Here is a 19,561-nt window from a genome sequence, read left to right as displayed (position 1 = left end):
AACAAACAATAACAACAACAACAAACCCAGAAATCAAAATCCTGTTGGTCCATAGAGTTATGGGTGGAAGGGAACTTCCTACATCCAGGTTGACCCAACATGGGGGTGTCCATGAAATGGTCACCTCAGCTCTACCACAAGCCCCAAGGATACGTTGATTCTCTGCCCCTGGGAATCATCTTCAAAAAGGAAAAAAAATGCTCCCCTGCCATAAACTTTCCACTTATCCAGATGGGCCTGCTCATAAGTCACCGTCCCTGTGGGTTCCCAACTCTGTTCATGCCACTTCCTTCCAGCACCAAATGCTTCCCACTCCCCATTCTTCAAACCCAGCTCAAGTTCCAGTTCCTCCACCTAGCACTTCCCATGGATCCAGCCAATATCATTACTATCAGGCCCAGAGCAGTGGCCCACACCTGTAATCCCAGGACTTTGGGAGGCTGGGGCAGGAGGATTGCTTGAGGCCAGGAGTTTCAGACCAGCCTGGACAACAAAGTGAGACCTTTTCTCTAAGAAAAGAAAGAAAGAGAAAGAGAAAGAGAAAGAGAGAGAAGAAAGAAAGAAAGAAAAAGAAAGAAGGAAGGAAGGAAGGAAGGAAGGAAGGAAGGAAGGAAGGAAAAAAAGGAAGGAAGGAAGGAAGGAAGGAAGAAGGAAAGAAAGAAAGAAAGAAAGAAAGAAAGAAAGAAAGAAAGAAAGAAAGAAAAGAAAGAAAGAGAGAGAAAGAAGGGAGGGAGGGAGGGAGGGAGGGAGGGGGGGAGGGGGGGGGGAGGGAGGGAGGGAGAGAGGGAAGGAAGGGGATGAAAACATCATCACTCCCAACTTGACACTGAGTTTTCTTCTCCCTGGTCTGTAACAGTGCTTGGATTGTCCAGTGTTCTTTAGCTTTGCCTGTGTGTGTCTTACCCTCCCCAAACCCATCAAGGTATCAGGTTTCTTGAAAACAAGGCTCTCTTGTTATATATACTCTAGCATCTTCCTGAAAATGGCTTCCTGAAAAGTCTTTTATTATCTTCCTGTAGCATCTTGAAGGCTCTTGGCAGAGGTACACTTCCCTCCATTAGTTTCTGTTCAAATATTCAAAAATAATTTTTTAAACTGAAAAAAGACCAATAACCATCTGCCAAACTTGTATACTGTCTAACTCCAGAACCCTGAAGATAGGATTCAGAGATGTGGCCCTCTGAACACCCAGCTCATTTCTATTGCTTTTTAAACTTTTTTTTTTTTTTTTTTTTTTTTTTTTTTTGTAGAGACGGGGTTTCACCATGTTTTGAACTTCTGGGCTCAAACAATCCTCCTGCCTCGGCCTCCCAAATTGCTGGGGTTACAGGTGTGAGCCACCATGCCCAGCTTGGCCCAGGTATATCTTTCAACCTCCTTATACCCTGTAAATATGACTAATTCCAGGCCCTAGGCTAGTGGCTGAAAAGTTACCCGTCTGTAACAGATTTGCTTGGAAAGCTAAACAGCCTCTTTTTGCACAAAATGCTTCAAAAAGCGGAACAAATTAGCCCCAACTCTGCAGTATACAGTTCAAACACTGCCCGCCCATGCTGAGATGGCTCTAGAGGAAAAAGAGTTCTTCAAAAAGCCCCCTCACCACAGAGAAGGCTTGTTCCAGGAAATACCCCATGTAACAGACTGTCAGCTATTGTGAGGATAAAAATGATGTAGACTCACAGCACGAGACCTGCCCAGCCCTGTTTGACTTTGCCTGGCCCTGTTCCTTGCCTGTTCTAAGTTTGTCTTCCCTTCTCTATTTTTTTTTTTTTTTTTCTTTTAAGACAGGGTCTTGCTTTGTTGCTGAGGCAAAAGCACAGTGGCACAATCTCAGCTTATTACTGCCTCCATCTCCTGGGCCCAAGCCATCCTTGCACCTCAGCCTCCCGAGTAGCTGGGACCACAGGTGTGCACCGCCAAGCCCTGCTAATCTTTGCATTTTTTGTAGAGATGGTGTCTCACTGTGTTGCCTGGGCTGCTCTCAAATTCCTAGGCTCAAGCAATCCACCTGTCTCGGCCTCCCAAAGAGCTGTGATTACAAAGTGCTGGGCCACCGTGCCTGGCCTGCTATTCTTTAGGGATGAGAAATTAACAAGATCTGCCTCCAGCCTCCGTTATTGTAGATTTCTTGTAAACCTTAAACAGTGGAATTATTTATCTGCTCCTGTGTGGGCAAAGAGTATGACTGTTGTAAATCCCTTGATGGTAAAAATATTCTATCAAAGGAAATTTGTCAAGGAGACACCATCTGTTTTTGAAATCATTTTTTTAGGTGGTTTCTCAAGTAAGGTTTGTTGAAATAATAGTAGCAAGTGGCCAGGCACGGTGGCTCAGGTTAATCCCAGCACTTTAGGAGGCCAAGGTAGGTGGATCGCCTGAGGACAGAAGAGAAAGAAAGAAAGAAAGAAAGAGAGAAAAGAAGGGCTCAGACGTGGTCGAGTATAAAGGTGCTGGCTGTGTGGTGGCTCATGCCTGTAATTCCAGCACTTTGGAAGCCCAAGGCAAGTGAATCACTTGAGTACAGGAGTTCGAGACCAGCCTGGGCAACAGGCGAAACCTTGTCTCCACAAAAAAATACAAAAATGAGCCTGGCGTGGTGGTGGGAGCCAGTAGTCCCAGCTACTCTGGAGGCTGAGATGGGAGGATCGTCTGAGCCAGGGAGGTCGAGGTTGCAGTGAGCCAAGATCATGCCACTACACTCCAGTCTGGGGTGACAGAGCAAGACCCTGGCTCAAAAAAAAAAAAAAAAAAAAAAAAAAAAAAGAAAAAAAAAAAAAAAAGAAAAAGAAAGAAAGAAAGAAAAGAAAAGTGCTGCCCTCACGTGCAGCAGCAGCTTCTGCATTGCCACCAGCCGCCTGGCCAGCCCGAACACTCGCTTGCTGAACGGGGTCTTTGATCCACTCGCCACCAGAGGTCGCTTTTGCTCCAGTGGAAAGCTCTTCCCTGACGCAAAGCAGCTGTGGCTTCCACCAAAATCTTGCCAAGTTGGAACTCCATTCAAATTAATGAGTATTTATTTAAAAGCTGACCTTTAGACCGGTACTGGGAAGCACTAAAAAGAAAGTGCCAGCTATTCTTCTTCTTTTTTTTTTTTTTTTTTTTTTTGAGACGGAGTCTTGCTCTGTCGCCCAGGCTGGAGTGCAGTGGCGACATCTCGGCTCACTGCAAGCTCTGCCTCCCGGGTTCAGGCCATTCTCCTGCCTCAGCCTCCCAAGTAGCTGGGACTACAGGCGCCCGCCATGACACCCGGCTAATTTTTTTTTTTTTTTTTTTTTGTATGTTTAGTAGAGACGGGGTTTCACCATGTTAGCCAGATAGGTCTCTATCTCCTCACCTCGTGATCCACCCACCTCAGCCTCCCAAAGTGCTGGGATTACAGGCGTGAGCCACCGCGCCCGGCCAGCTATTCTTCTTAATAGCAGATATCTAAGGACAAAGAACATCAAAAAGCTGGGCAAAAAAGCTATGCTGGCCAGGTGCACTGGCTCATGCCTGTAATCCCAACATTTTGAGAGGCCAAGGTGGGAGGACCACTTGAGGCCAGGAGTTTGAGATCAGCCTGGACTAAAAATCAAAAAACTTAGCCAGGCATGGTGGTGCATGCCTGTGATCCCAGTTACTCCGGAGGCTGAGGCCAGAGGATCACTTGAGCCCTGGGAAGTCGAGGCTGCAGTAAGCTGCGATTGCATTACTACATTCCAGCCGGGGCAACAGAGCGAGACCCTGTCTTGAAAAGAAACGGAAGAAAAGCTATGCAAGTCACTGCAAAAATAATTGAAAGGAACACAGTATAAATGATCACTATAGTCTGGACTAGAATGTAGACTCATTAGAGGAGGGGCTATTTGAAACCATAAAGGATAAATCAGATGGGTTTGCGTCTATAGGGAGGGAATGGCAGGGCATTCCAGAAAACAGCATGAACAAAATCCCGAAGGAAAACGTATAGCAACGCAGATGCAAGGGACACTTGAGAATGAAGTCTCAGATCTCCAGCTGGTTTCAGCCTGTCCCCTCGTCCCTCCTCTGATAACCCAGCCATTCCTCTCTAGGCCCTCTCCTAATCTAGTCCAGCAAGTCTTCCCTAGGGCCCTTGAATAAGCCACAATTTCGTGTCACCCGTCTCATGTCCCAGGCTTACAGCTCACAAGGCTAGAAAAAGGCAGTGACATCAACCACAGTGGGAAACCAAGAGGGGATAATTTCAGGGGAAGGAAGTGGCAGCACGTTTTTGGCAAGTGAAGTTTGAGATGACAATGGAATACTTACTTTATTTCATTTTATTTTTTAAAAATGGAAACTGGCTGGGTGCAGTGGCTCACACCTGTAATCCCAGCACTTTGGGAGGCCGAGCAGGTGGATCACCTGAGGTCTGGAGTTTGAGACCGGCCTGGCCAACATGGTGAAACCCCATCTTTACTAAAAATACAAAAATTGGCCGGGCGCGGTGGCTCAAGCCTACTTTGGGAGGCCGAGGCGGGTGGATTTTTTTTTTGTTTTTCAATTTTTTTTTTTTTTTTTTTTTTGTTGGCTTTTACATTTTATTTTTTTTTTATTTTTTCTATTTTTATTTTTTTTTTTATTTTTTTTTTTTTTTTTTTTTTTTTTTTTCTTTTTTTATTTTTTTTTTTTTTTTTTTTCAGGGATCGGCTTTTTTTTTTCCAGTACTTTGGGAGGCCGAGGCGGGTGGATCACGAGGTCAGGAGATCGAGACCATCCTGGCTAACATGGTGAAACCCCGTCTCTACTAAAAATACAAAAAACTAGCCGGGCGTGGTGGCGGGCGCCTGTAGTCCCAGCTACTCGGAGGCTGAGGCAGGAGAATGGCGTAAACCCGGGAGGCGGAGCTTGCAGTGAGCCGAGATCGGGCCACTGCACTCCAGCCTGGGTGACACAGCGAGACTCCGTTTAAAAAAAAAAAAAAAAAATACAAAAATTAGCCCGGCATGGTGGCGGGCACCTGTAAACCCAGCTACTCGGGAGGCTGAGGCAGGAGAATTGCTTGAACTCTGGAGGCGGAGGCTGCAGTGAGCCAAGATCATGCCATTGCACTCCAGCCTGGGCTCCAAAAAAAAAAAAGGAGGAGGAGGAGAAGGGAAGGAAGGAAGAAAAGAAAAGAAAAGAAAGGAAAGGAAAGGAAAAGAAAAGAAAAGAAAGGAAGGAAATTGGGCAAATCAGAAATCGCCAGGGCAGCCAGAGAACCAAACTGGAGGGAGGTCTCACACTATCGCACTAGGAACAATGCTCCACATCATACCTGTGCCCCTACCTGTCCTGTGGACACAAGACACTGCCATTAGCGCCACTCTACTGCCACCCTAGGAACTTGATCCTCTGTCCTTCTGCCAGGGTCTTAACTACCCTCCATCTCCTAATGCCCACCCCAGTCTCTCCTGGAGCAAAGTCTGGGAGGTGCACAGATGGGCAGAGTCCAGCTGACATGCCCATGCTATGCCCAGAAACAATGCTGCGAAAGTGAATATCTGGAAATTGCAAATGCTACTCTGGGAGGTTGGTCTATCTCCTCCCTAGATTCGTAAGACAGGGGATTCCCACACTCCAAGAAGCAGGGTTAGAACCTGAGTGCTGAAAGAATGACAAACATCAACCACAGAGAGTGTTCCAGCCGGGTGTGGTGTATGGGATTACACCTGTAATCCCAGCACTTTGGGAGGCCAAGGCAGGAGGATCACTTGAGCCCAGGAGTTTGAGACCAGCCTCGGAAACATAGCGAGACCTGGTGTCTACAAACACTTTTTTTTTTTTAGACAGAGTCTCACTCTATTGCCCAGGCTGGAGTGCAGTGTCGAGATCTCAGATCACTGCAACCTCTGCCTCCCGGGTTCAAGCAATTCCCCTGCCTCAGCCTCCCAAATAGCTGGGATTACAGGTGTGCACCACCACACCCAGCTAATTTTTGTATTTTTAGTAGAGACAGGGTTTCACCATGTTGGCCAGGCTGGTCTTGAACTCCTGACCTCAAGTGATCCACCCACCTCAGCCTCCCAAAATGCTGGGATTATAGGTGTGAGCCACCGCACCTAGCCCTACAAACAAATATTTAAAAATAGCTAGGTATGGTGGTGCATGCCTACAGTCTCAGCTACTTGGAAGGCTGGGGCAGGAGGATCACTTGAGCCCATGAGTTTGAGGCTGCAGTGATCATGATCACAGCACTGCACTCCAGCCTGGGGAACAGAGCGAGACCTTGACTCTTAAAAAAATGGGAAAAAAAATGGTGGGGAGGAACATGGATCATAGACTCACAAATATGAGAGGCTTCAGAAGCCATCTGGCTACCCTCTCAACCACCACAGGAACCACCTCTACAACCACATGAGTAAAGGCATGGAGAGGTGTCAGTGTGGTTTATAGAATGACAGTACAAACACCATTCCTAATGATGAAGATAAATCTCACCTTTTCAACCAGGTGCGGTGGCTCAGCCCCGTAATCCCAGCACTTTGGGAGGCCGAGGTGGGTAGATCACTTGAGGTCAGGAGTTCAAAACCAGCCTGGCCAACATGGTGAAACCCCATCTCTACTAAAAATACAAAAATTAGCCAGGTGTGGTGGCGTGCGCCTGTAATCCCAGCTACTGGAGAGGCAGAGGCAGGAGAACTGCTTGTACCCAGGAGGCAGAGTTGCAGCGGGCTGAGATCTCGCCATTGCACTCCAGCCTGGGCCACAAAGCGAGACTCCATCTCAAAAACAGAAGAAGAAGGAGAAGAATAAGAATAAGAATTCACCTCTTCCATGTTTCCGTTTATACAAGTGGCACCACTAACCCTCCAGGATTTTTCTCCTTTCCTCTCTACTTAGATGATGATCAACTTCAGATCACCAGCTCCTTTGAGGGATCTCTCTAATTTGTCCCTCCCATTTCATCCTGGAGCCAGGATTCCCAAAACTCTCAGACAATCTTTCAGCTCTCCAGTTGTCCTTTCAAATTCTCCTACATATGACTATAAGATTAATTTTTTTTTTATTCTGAGACAAGGTCCTGCTCTGTCACCCAGGCTGGAGTGCAGTGGAAAAATCATGACTCACTGCAGCCTCTACCTCCTGGGCTCAAGCGATCCTCCCACCTCAGACTCCTAAGTAGCTGGGACCACAGGCACGTGCCACCATGCCTGGTTAATTTTGTTTATTTTTTTCTAGAAACAGGGTCTGTGTTGCCCAGGCTGGTCTCAAATCCCGAGCTCAAGCAATCCTGCCACCTTAGCGTCCCAAAGTGCTGGGCTTACGAGCATGAGCCACCATGTGCCTGGCCAAGATTAACTTTCTTAACACTGTTTTCACCAAGTTATTCACTAGTTCACACAGCCATAATGACTCTCAACTGCCAACTGCATCAAATCTCAATTCAGCTCCATGCACAAGCTGTATCGGATCCACTAACTCATAGATCCTCCACATTCATCATTCGCTAACAAAGAAGAAATCCCAGTTGGGTGTGGTGGCTCATGCCTGTAATCCCAGCACTTTGGGAGGCTGAAGCAGGTGGATCACTTGAGGTCAGGAGTTCGAGACCAGCCTGGCCAATATGGTGAAACCCTGTCTCTACTAAAAATACGATAAAATTAGCCAGGTGTGGTGATGCACGCCTATCGTCCCAGCTACTCAGGAGGCTGAGGCAGGAGAATCACTTGAACCTGGGAGGCAGAGGTTGCAGTGAGCCAAGATCGCACCACTGCACTCCAGCCTGGGAGACAGGGCAAGACTTTAGTTTCAACCACTTGAATTCTATGACTCCCTACAAGCAAAACCCATATTTCTTTTTCATTTGTAACTTATTTAATTTTTTGAGACAGGTTCTTTCTCTGTCATCCAGGTTGGAGTGCAGTGGTGAGATATCGGCTCACTGCAACCTCCACCTGCCAGACTTAAGCGATCCTCCCACCTCAACCTCCTGGGACCACAGATGTGTGCCACCATGCCCAAGTAATTTTTGTAACTTTTGTAGAGACAGGGTTTTGCCAGGTTGCCCAAGCTGGTCTTGAACTCTTGGGCTCCTGCAGTCCTCCCACCTCAGCCTCCTGAAGTGCTAGGATTATAGGCGTGAGCCACTGTGCCTGGCTGCAAAACCCACATTTCTAACAATTCTCTCACGAAGCCTATCTTTCCTGCAGTTACGCATATCACATTGAGGCAAGGAATTTTAAAGAGTGTCGGCTTTCCAAGAAGTGTAGGAGTTGATATCTCTAGAGCTTCCAAACTTCTGCAAGCTGCTGCCTGGCCCTCTGCTTTATTTCTTTTTCTTTCTTTCTTTCTTTTTGAGATGGAGTTTTCTGCTCTTGCTGCCCAGGCTGGAGTGCAGTGACGCAATCTCGGCTCATCGCAACCTCTACCTCCCAGGTTCAAGCAATTCTCCTGCCTCAGCCTCCTGAGTAGCTGGGATTACTGGCAGGTACCACCATGCCCGGCTAATTTTGTATTTTTAGTAGAGACGGGTTTTCTCCATGTTGAGGCTGGTCTCGAACTCCTGACCTCAGGTGATCCGCCCGCCTCAGCTTCCCAAAGTGCTGGGATTACAGGCGTGAGTCACTGTGCCCAGATTTTTTTTTTTTTTTTTTTTTTTTTTTTTTTTTTGAGGCATAGTCTTGCTCTGTAGCCCAGGCTGGAGTGCAGTGGTGCGATCTCTGCTCACTGCAGCCTCTGCCTCCTGGGTTCCCGCGATTCTCCTGCCTCAGCCTCCTGGGTAGCTGGGATTACAGGTGCCCACCACCATGCCTGGTTAATTTTTGTATTTAGTAGAGACGGGGTTTCACCATGTTGGCCAGGCTAGTCTCCAACTCCTGACCTCAGGTGATCCGCCCACCTCAGCCTCCCAAAGTGCTGGGATTACAGGCATGAGCCACCAAGCCTGGCAGCTAAGGTGGAGAGAGAGGAGAAAAGGAAACAAAAGCAAAAGGAAGAAGAAAAAGTAAAAGAAGAAAGAAGTTGGGGCCGGGCACGGTGGCTCACACCTATAATCCCAGAACTTTTGGGAGGCCAAGGCAGGCGGATCACTCGAGGTCAGGAGTTTGAGACCAGCGTGGCCAACATGATGAAACCCCCATCTCTACTAAAAATATAAAACTTAGCGGGGTGTGGTAGCAGGTATCTGTAGTCCCAGCTACTTGGGAGGCTGAGGAAGGAGAATTGCTTGATCCGGGGAGGTGGAGGCTGCAGTGAGCCGAGACTGTGCCACTGCACTCCAGCCTTGGCAACAAGAACGAGACTCTGTCTCAACAACACCAACAACAAAAAAAAAAAAAAAAAAAAAAGAAGAGGCTGGGAAGAGGAAATGATAGGTACCATTATGAAGTGTTTACAGATACTTTCTATAATTACCTCTAATCCTCAGAACCAGAACCACCTTGCAAGATAGGTACTGTTGTCCTCTTTTTTTTTTTTTTTTTTTTTTTTTTTTTTAAGACAGAAGACTGAGTCAGGAGGCTGAGTCAGAAGAATCACTTGAACCCAGGAGGTGGAGGTTGCAGTGAGCCAAGATTGCGCCACTGCACTCCAGCCTGGGCAACAGAGCGAGACTCCATCTCAAAAAAATAAAAACATAAAATAAATAAATAAATAAAGTGGAGACAGGAAGTGAGGCCTTACCAACAACTGCATCACATGCTACTAAAAAATAACAGCATGTTAGTTGCCAACAATGATCTATCATTAACTTTTCTGCATGACAAAATTTAAGATTTTCCCTTATCCTTCTATCCAGACCTCTTTGCTTTATCACTTGTGCTAGGGAAGCAGGGGCCTCAGAGAGCCAGTCTAAAACCATTTTAAGTTCAGCTCCATCTTGAAACTAACAAGGCACATTCCTTGTCAGTCACAACCCATACCTGTTTACAGTTGGGTAAACAGTTTAAAGATACCTGCAAGGACAGACTCCTCCAACTACAGAAAATCCAGATGTCCCAATACCCATAACAATATATGCTTTTAAGATAATTATAGTTCTGGCTGGGGGTGGAGGCTAAGGCAGGAGGATTGCTTGAGGCCAGGAGTTCGAGACCAGCCTGGCCAACATAGCAAAACCCCCTCTCTACTAAAAATACAAAAATTAGCTGGACATGGTAGCACATGCCTATAATCCCAGTAGTGAGACCCCATTTCTACAACAAAATATTTTTGTAATTAACTGGATGCACTGGTTCATGCCTGCAGTCACAGCTACTTGGGAGGCTGAAATGGAAGGATGTAACTGTAATCCAGCTACTAGGGAGGCTGAGACACAAGAATGGCTTGAACCCAGGAGGTGGAGGTTGCAGCAAGCTGAGATCACACCACTGCACTCCAGCCTGGGCGACAGATCAAGACTCTGTCTCAAAAAAAAAAAAAAAAAAAAGGAAGAAAGATAATTATAGTTTTGCTTTGATGTACTTACCTACTAGAATGTCAAGGATAGTTAAATCAACAGAATAATAAATTTTGTCATGCCATTGGCCCATCTGCACATTGACTCAGCTTAGTTTAGTCTGTACAAAAACAAGACCCCTATATAAGAAAAACTTGGCGGGCCGCGGTGGCTCACGCCTATAATCCCAGTACTTTGGGAGGCCGAGGTGGGCGGATCACGAGGTCAGGAGACTGAGACCATCCTGGCTAACAGGGTGAAAACCCGTCTCTACTAAAAATACAAAGAAATTAGCCAGGTGTGGTGGCGGGCACCTGTAGTCCCAGCTACTCGGGAGGCTGAGGCAGGAGAATGGCTAAACCCGGGAGGCGGAGCTTGCAGTGAGCTGAGATCGCGCCACTGCACTCCAGCCTGGGCGACAGAGCAAGACTCTGTTTCAAAAAAAAGAAAAACTTAAAGGTCAGGGGCGGTGGCTCATGCCCGTAATTCCAACACTTTGGGAAGCCGAGGAGGTTGGATAGCCTGAGCCCAGGAGTTCCAGACCAGCTTGGGTAGCATGACAAAACCCTGTCTCTACAAAACATACAAAAATTAGCTGGGTGTTGGGGGGGCACGCCTGTAGTCCCAGCTACTTGGGAGACTGAGGTGGGAGGATCGCTGGAGCCCAGGAGGTGGAAGCTGTAGTGAACTATAATCATGCTACTACACTCCAGACTGGGCAACAGAGTAAGACCCTGTCTCAAAAAAAGAAAAAAGAAAAAAGAAAGAAAAGGAAAAATTAAGACAGTGTGTTCCTCTGTTTGCTTTCTGAGGACGCCCTACTCCGTAAGGGGACAGCTTTCAATAAACTCTCTCTTCTCATAGCACTCTGCGGCTTGCTTTGAATTTCTTCTGCATGAGATACAAGAATCCTCTCTTGGGGTCTGGATCAGGACCCCTTTTTCCAGTAACACGTAGACACACACACACATTCAGTTTAAAAGCCCATATTACAATGTACATCCACCTCATCTTCACACTGAGATTTGGGTTACATCTGTCCCTTTTTGAGTTTTGACCCAAGTTAACCTTTTAAGACGCTCTTTATTTCTTCCCCTTTTGCCTCAATTCACTTTCCTCCTCCTTCTCCTTACATGCCTTTTATAGCAGCCTCTCCTTTTCTCTTTTATTCATTTTCTACACATTTCTCTTACTTTAAGATCAGAAGTCAGGCGCGGTGGCTCACACCTGTAATCCCAGCACTTTGAGAAACCAAGGCGGGAGGGTCTCTTGAACCCAGGAGTTCGAGACCAGCTTGGGCAACATAGTAAGACCCCTGTCTCTACAAAAAAAAAAATTTAAAAATTAGCTGGGCATGATGGTGTGCGTCTGTAGTCCCAGCTACTCAGGAGGCTGAGGCGGGAGGCTCGCTTGAGGCCAGGAGTTCAAGGCCGCAGAGAATCACGATCTCACCACTGCACTCCAGCCTGGGTGACGCGACCAGACCCTGTCTCTAAAAAGAAAAAAAATAGAGGGGTGTATCTATCACGCTCTCAATAGATATTTAGCTTGAGTTCTATACTTTTTTCATAACAGTTTGTCTCCTGTTTTTCAGGTCCTTCCTCCTCCCCTACACTCAATTCCCACCCTGCTCCCTCTTCACAGCTCACGCCCCTTCCAGGGGTCCTGCCTGCTGCCTCGAACTCCAATGATCGTCCCATTCACCTCTCACCCCTTTTCCCGCCTTTTTGCCCCACAAGGCTTCAAAGCGCGAGGATCTCATTGTCCTCCTCCCCCATCCTCCAACCAGCCCACAGGACAGCCGCGTTACCATGACGACCGGGCTCCTAGAAGCTGCAGTCAAGGACCTGGTTGCCATGGTTTCCGCTTCTCCGCCTCCAGCCCCGCCCGCGCTCCCCGCGGCGTCGGCGCCTGCGCAGTGTGTGGCGTGTCGGGAGTCAGAACCTGGGCGGGACGGGGCGGGGCTTCGGCCGAGAGGGAGGGAAGCCGGAGAAAGGATAAGAAAGGGAGTGGGACTGGCGCCTACGGTGGCCGAAGTGGGACGCGCCGAGCCGGAGGCTGCAGGATGGTAGGCTGTGCGAAGAGGGAGGGGAGGGGGAAGCGAGGGGCGTGGGCTGCACCTGCGGGGGTCCTCGGGGGCAGCCCTCGGGGTGAGCCTCTCTGTCTTCCCTCTGGTCCTCAGAGGCCTCCCTTGCCTCAGCTGGTGGGCGAGCCGGGCTCGGGAGGAAGAGTGGGAGGTGGCATTCGGGAGAGGGGCGGGGAGGGGGTGCATTTGCAGGGCGAGCGTGGGCTGACGAAGGGGCGGCGGGGCAGTCCCGAGCCGGGAGGGGCGCTTGGGTCTTGGCTCCCGGGGGTCCCTCGATCCCCGCCGCAGGGAAGCAGCCTAAAGCAGAGGGTTGTGGGGGTCTCTTTGCGGAGGGAGGGAGTGGGGGTCACCGAGAACCCCTTCCCGGGCGACACGGGCGGGAGCGGGGACCCCGGTGGGGAAAGGGGTGTGGGAGGGGAGTTTCCGGGTCGGAAAAGAGAGCGCCCTATTGGGTTCGTGGCGGTGCTTGCCTAGAGGCTGGGCCCAGGTAAGGAAGAGAGGTGGACTCGTGGTTTTGCTCCGAGGGACCCAGGCTTTGGGATCCCGGGCTCCAGGGCTCTCTGCCCCCAATCCCACTCTCTTTCCGGAACCCAGGCCTTCCGTCTTCCTGCTTGCTCCCCACCCCCCTATCTGAGCGCCGCACGAGGCTCCCCGGCGCCCCTCTTTTCCCCTCCACCAAAAAAATCAGTTCTCCTGAATTCTGATTTTTCACCTACTAAGCTATACAGTGCCACACACCCAGGGATTCCAACCCTGGGCATGTCCATGAATAGGAGAGCTGCTGGGGGAAGGAGAAGACTCCAGGATGTGGCCCAGACCCCCTGGAACTGGGAAGCTGGGGTGCACTGGGCAGTGAGGGTTCTGTCTTCCATCCCACTTGACCCAGCTTGCTGTCTGTTCTGCAGACATTCTTCAGGGGAACCCCCTGGGTGGCGGGGCCCTGAGGGAGATTGGTCACCTGGTGTCTGGGGAGGAGTGGGCGCTTAGCAGGAGGCACCCTAAAAGGGAGAAAAGTTAAAGAGAAATGTCAAAGACATCTGGGTGCCCGCAGAGAGGAAGGTGGGATTTGGGCATCTCCATACCCTGTGTGGTGTTGGAAATACATACTGCAGAGGAGGATACCCCTGGCACTGGAGGGTGGTGTGTTTGGGATATCATTAAGATCTTATGGTTATGATGGGGTGGAAAATTGAGGTAGCTTCTCCAGGGACAAAATACCAGATTTCAGCACGGTGGTGGATAGAGAGAGGGTGGAAGAGAACAGGCATTTCTTTGGCATTGGTTACTGGTTTCTTGTCGCTCTGCTAGGCATTTTACTTACCTTTAGAAAGCAGAACCAGTAAGCAAGAGGTCAGGGAATCATGGTAATAATAATAGTAACTAACAACCGGGTGCAGTGGCTCACACCTGTAATGCCAGCACTTTGGGAGGCCGAGGTGGACGGATCACCTGAGGTTGGGAGTTCGAGACCAGGGCCTGGCCAACGTGGTGAAACCCCGTCTCTACTAAAAATACAAAAATTAGCTGGGTGTGGTGGCACATGACTGTAATCCCAGCTACTCAGGAGGCTGAGGCAGAAGAATCACTGGAACTCAGAAGGCGGAGATTGCACTGAGCAGTGATCGCACCACTGCACTCCAGCCTGGGTGACAGAGAGAGACTTTGTCTCAAAAAAAATAATAATAGCTAACATGTTATACTGCCTGCCTGTGCTAGGGACTTGCATATATTAACTCATTTAGTCTCAACAACTGTGCAAGGCAGGTACGATGTCCATTTTACAGATAAGGAAACTGAGGCCCAGAGACTTACAGTAGTAATTGGCCCAAGGCCCTGCATAACTAGTAGAGCCAGGATTTGAACCCAAATGATGGACTCAGAAGCTCTGACTTCCCCCTGCTGGTGGAAATACCCAGCATTGAGAGCAAGGGGCTGGATGTTGGAAGAAAGTAGAGAAGAATTAGCCGGGATGAGTTTGGGGAATATGTGTTTACCCTTGGTTCTGCCCTCCCATCCCCCGCAGATGCGATTCATGCTGCTATTCAGCCGGCAGGGAAAACTGCGGCTGCAAAAATGGTACCTGGCCACTTCGGACAAGGAACGGAAGAAGATGGTGCGGGAGCTTATGCAGGTTGTCCTGGCTCGCAAGCCCAAGATGTGCAGCTTCCTGGAGTGGAGGGACCTCAAAGTTGTCTATAAGAGGTGACTCCCCACCTACTTTCAGACCTGCCTAGATTCGAGTTGGGCAGTGGGTTAAAATGGCTGAGAAATGGTCATCCTTTAGGTCAGGGAGACCTGGGAGCTGAGGACCTCTGGAGGACAGTGATGAATGTCAGCTTCCTTTTTTTCCCCCCCCAAACTCTTAAATAAGTTCTTGTTTACCACTTGGTTTTGCTCACGCGCAACACCTGCCTCACTCACGTGTCCCTTTGGGCCCTATCTTGCCCCACCGCACATGTCCCTTGCAGTCGGTCCTGCCCTACTTTTCCTAACACACACGCGCACACACCCTTTCCAGTTCCTTCTCTTCGGAGCAGGTAAATTACTTGGCTCAGGTTTTTGCTGAGTCAGACTTAGGAGGTCAGAGGGCAGGAAGGAAAAAGTGTGCATTCTTTGAGTGTTTTAAAGACAGCACAAAGAGGCAAATGAGTTATTCTTTACATGCCCTGGGGCCACCCCACCTGTGGCCAGCCAGGGCACAGACCACCCCCAGGCTGGTGGGAGGTTTGAGCCCAGAATGCCTGGGTCCTGAAGCAAGCTTGTAGCATGTCTCATGCATTCCTCTCCGCAGATATGCCAGCCTCTACTTCTGCTGCGCCATCGAGGGCCAAGACAATGAGCTCATCACACTGGAGCTGATCCACCGATACGTGGAGCTCTTAGACAAATACTTTGGCAGTGTAAGTCTCCTCTGCCCACCAGTTTCCATTCCCAGCAATCCCCTTTGGTAATCTACCAAACTTTGAGGCACCTCCAGTCTCTGCTCTGGAAGTCTCAGGGGAGAGGTGAAGTTGGAGCAGTAAGAACAGTAATTAATTTCCCTTTTTAAGCTTTAAGCCTATTAACCATGCCCCATAATCGTCCCTGAGTGGGGAGAGTGGGGGCAGGATCAGGCAGTTAATCTCCACTTAGAGCTTAGCTCGGACTTTTCACACAGAGACCAAGTTCAGATTTTTTGTTTAGTTTAAATTTTTATTTTTTTAGAAACAGAGCCTCACCCCGTCACCTGGAGGAATGCCTCCTATGGCTGGAGTGCAGTGGCACAATCATAGCTCACTGCAGCCTTAACCTCTGGGCTCAAGCCATCCTCCTGCCTCAGTACCCTGAGGAGCTGGGACTGCAAGTGCACACCACTACGCCCAGCTAATTTTTGTATTTTTTTTTTTTTTTAGAGATGGGGTCTCGCTATGTTGCCCAGGCTGGTCTCTGGGGCTCAAGTGATCCTCCCACCTCAGCCTCCCGAAGTCTGGGATTACAGGCGTGAGCCACTGTACCTGGCCCCATATTCAGATTTTTATCACTGGTTCCTGATCTTGGATTTGCATTGGAATTTTCTGGAGAATTTTTTTGAATAGCAATGTCCACGTTCTACTATCAGAGATTCTGAATTAACTTATCTGAGGGATAGCTCAGATCTTAGATGGGGTGTAGTAATAACTCCATAATTTGTGTCCCACTTAACAATTTATAAAATGCTTTTGGGTCCTCTTGTTTGCTCCTTATCCCATCCTAGCAGTAGGTGTTGGTATCTCCATTTTTGAGGCCAGAAAACTGAGACTTAGAGATGTTTAAGGACATGTTTAGCTAGATGGTTAGTGGCAGAGCCCTGCTTGGAACTCAAGTCTTCCACCCCATGATCCAGAATTCTCTCCTTCCCTGCCCCATGGTGTCTAGGAAGCGGGGCTACCGCAACCTTTGGTGGGAACAACGTCACAGATTTTGTGGGGAAGGCAAGGGGAACCACAAGCAAGGGTAGATAAAGCAACTAATGTTTCATGATCAGGAGGAAAGAGGCAAGAGGAAGAGGGAAAAAACTGATCCAAGGCAAGGTGCGGTGGCCCATGCCTGTGATCCCAGCACTTTGGGAAGCCGAGGCAGGTGGGTCACTTGAGGCCAGAAGTTCGAGACCAGCCTGGCCAACATGGCAAGACCTTGTCTTTACAAAATATTTTAAAAATTAGCTGGGCATGATAGCGTGCACCTGTCATCCCAGCTACTCAGGAAGCTGAGGCAGGAGGATCACTTGAGCCCAGGAGTTCGAGGCTGCAGTGAGCTATGATCATGCCACTGCACTCCAGCCTGGAAAACAGAACAAGAGACCCTGTCTCTAACAAAATAACGAAACAAAACAAAAAAAGTGAAAAAGCTGAACCAACTACTAAGGCTTGGGGGTTGAGGGCAGAACCCAAGGTGGGAGGCATTGTCTAGAAAAGGAAGTGGCTCCAGTTGACCCTCCATGCTCAACTCAGCCTCTCCCCGCCCTCCCAGGTGTGTGAGCTGGACATCATCTTCAACTTTGAGAAGGCCTACTTCATCCTGGATGAGTTTTTGATGGGGGGGGATGTCCAGGACACCTCCAAGAAGAGTGTGCTGAAAGCCATCGAGCAGGCTGACCTACTGCAGGAGGTATGGGCCAGGGACAGTGAGGAGGAGGAGGAAGCTCACAGTGGTGGACAGGGCCTTCCCTCCCCTGGACGCCCTGCCTGTCCTGCCCATCGTCACCAAGGGCCCCCCCTCCCTGTGGTATCTGACCCCCACTACGCCCGGCTCTCCAGCTTACCCTCAAGCCCTGACCCCATGGGGTGGGAGGTAGGGTGGCAGATAGCCCACCTGTGCACCCCTCATTCCAAGCTCTGTCCTTCCCCCAAGCCCCCAGATGTCTCATGGCCACCCAGTCTCCTTTGTCCAATTCTCTGAGCAAGGCTTAACGCCAAGGGGTTAAGGGTTTGCTTTGGAGTTAAGGGTTGCTTGGAGAATTGGAGAAGGAGCACCTGGTAGGTCATTCTTTTCTTCCCTGGTTTCTTCCCCTACCCCTTTTTTTTTTTTTTTCAACACACACATACTCCAAAGCCTCTGCATCTCAGGAGGAAAAGGCTATGGGGATTTGGGGGCTGGGGCAGAGGGCACCTGGATGTTGGTTCTCCCTGCTCCCCAGCGCCCCCGCTCTCACCCCATTACTGCCTGCCCCCTCTCTGCTGTGCCATCACCGAGCCCTGGTGCAGGGAGATGAGTCACCGGAATCTGCAGTGATGAGCGAGCCCGGCCTGAGCTGGCTCTGAGGAGGGGGAGAGATGGGGGGTGAGGGGGGGGCTCATCTCTGCAGTGGGAGAGAGGGCAGAGCTGAACTTGCCACCTCACTGGTTGAGCTTCACCTTCCCACACACTCGCATATACGCACCCTGGCACACACACACACGGCCTGGCACTCACACCCACCGTGTCACCAGTGTTGCGCTCAGACCCTAATGACGCATCTCCCTGCTGCCTCGTTCACCTTCCCTCAGGGACCTGGCACTCACCTCCCACTGCCTCACCCGACTCTGAAAAACAGGACCCAGCCATCTGTACCCCCCAGGGCCCCAGAAAGATCCCCCACCTCCTTGTCCCGGCTTCACTCCCTTTACTCCCAGGTGTCAAGGCGGGGCCCCTGCTCACCAAGCTCCCAGCTTTGGGCTCTCTGGGTGGTGACGCCCCCTGAAGGGCTCACTGGTCCAGCCTTGGGCTCACATTGGCTTCTCTCCCCCTCCCCCGTGTCTGTGCCTCCCCCGTCTGACTCTTCCTCGTGACTGCTGTCTTGCCCACCCTGTCGGCCTCTCCTGGTGTCTGTGCGTCACCCTCTGTCTGTCTCTGCCTTAGGAGGATGAGTCGCCGCGGAGTGTGCTGGAGGAGATGGGTCTGGCATAGCCCCCGCTGGGCTGGGGCATGGCGATGGGGTCCTGGCAGCATGGCGGGAACGGCTGCTTCTCCTCTGCCCAGGGCCCTATTCTTGGTGGGACTCGGCTGCCCCTCCTCTGCTGCCTCACCTTCTTTCAGAGTGAGCTGTGGGCTCAGGCCCTTCAAACATTCCCTCCCTCCACCCCCTACCTCCACTTTCCCCTTTACCCACCAAAGGTTTTAGGAGCTAGGAGGCAGGAAAATGTGACCCAGATGGGGGTGCTATTTGGCTTTTATTCCCTGCCTTTGCAGAACTGATGTCATCCCAGACGTCCTTCCCTCCCTAATAACTGTAAATATATAAATATGTCAGGTTAAAGGGAAAAGGTTTTCAGGGCACTTCTCTTCCTCTCTGCCCCGTAACCTACCTCCACCCTCCCCCTAGCCAGCCAGGGCGGCTTCTCTGCCTGGGAGGGGAGCCAGACCCCTCTCTTTCTCCTTGGCTGCAGTGGGGCTTCTATCCAGTGCCAGGGAGGAACAACATAGTTAATTTTTTTCTAACCTTGCCACTTTGAGGGAAGGAAGGGTTGGGGGAAGGGCGAGCTTTATGGGACCCTGGTCCTGGCCTTGTCCCTCTTTCACTCCAGTTCTGGGTGAGGCAGGAGCTGGGAGGGGTGGGGAGGGGGAAGTGTCTGCCTTTATTTCCTTTCTTCTGAAATAAAAGGAAAAGCATTTCTGGACTTTGCTGGCCTCGGGCTCCATGAAGGAAGGCAGGGCTGCTGGCATCATCGGGAGGCCAAGGGGATCCTGCCAGCCTTGGGAAGAAAGGGAGAGCACGCAGTTAAATGAGAATTTCAGATACACAAATCATTTTGGGGATACATGTGTCCCAGCAATGTTTGGGACACATTGAACTCTAAAACTTCATCCGTTGTCTATCTGGAATTTCAAATTTCCATTTCCTGTATTTTATCTGGCCACCCTACCTTAAACGGATTTTAATGCCCAATGAGTCTCCAAACAGGCTGCCCCCAACTCCCTGAGCTGCCTTTACGGAAGGAGGAACAACTCTTCAGGATGCGGGTCTGTTATGGGCGATTTCATTTGCCCGGTTTAGTTTTATTTGAATCAGTTCACAAGTACCTGTGATTAGAAAAGGCTTAAGATGGGAGGCCAAAGTGGGCAGGTCGCTTGAACCCAGGAGTTCCAGACCAGCTGAGCAACATGGCAAAACCCCATCCCTA

The 19,561-nt window shown here is 49.9% G+C and overlaps 2 protein-coding genes across 5 annotated transcripts in view; both read left to right on the top strand.

Moving 5' to 3' along the window:
* Positions 1–19,057, top strand: part of AP1S1 (adaptor related protein complex 1 subunit sigma 1) — a 339,237-nt gene extending 320,180 nt beyond the window's left edge. For 3 of the 4 annotated variants that reach the window (XM_050783896.1, XM_050783897.1, XM_050783898.1), the window contains exons 2-6: positions 12,401–12,425; positions 14,467–14,645; positions 15,235–15,343; positions 16,932–17,069; positions 18,300–19,057. In XM_050783896.1, the coding sequence (XP_050639853.1) occupies positions 12,423–12,425; positions 14,467–14,645; positions 15,235–15,343; positions 16,932–17,069; positions 18,300–18,347 (477 nt within the window). In that variant the 5' untranslated portion in view covers positions 12,401–12,422 and the 3' untranslated portion in view covers positions 18,348–19,057. Of the gene's footprint in view, positions 1–12,325; positions 12,426–14,466; positions 14,646–15,234; positions 15,344–16,931; positions 17,070–18,299 lie in introns of all 4 variants that reach the window. The other variant, XM_050783895.1, reaches the window with a different exon arrangement.
* ZNHIT1 (zinc finger HIT-type containing 1) overlaps positions 17,542–19,561 on the top strand; it is a 71,880-nt gene continuing 69,860 nt past the window's right edge. Inside the window, exon 1 of the mRNA XM_050783899.1 lies at positions 17,542–17,545. The gene's annotated coding sequence lies outside the window, so the exon portion shown is untranslated. The remainder of the gene's footprint in view (positions 17,546–19,561) is intronic.

The sequence above is a fragment of the Macaca thibetana genome, chromosome 3 (assembly GCF_024542745.1).
Source record: "Macaca thibetana thibetana isolate TM-01 chromosome 3, ASM2454274v1, whole genome shotgun sequence".
Taxonomy (NCBI): domain Eukaryota; kingdom Metazoa; phylum Chordata; class Mammalia; order Primates; family Cercopithecidae; genus Macaca; species Macaca thibetana.
Note: the sequence above shows the minus strand (reverse complement) of the source record. Positions and strands in the feature narration are given on the sequence as shown.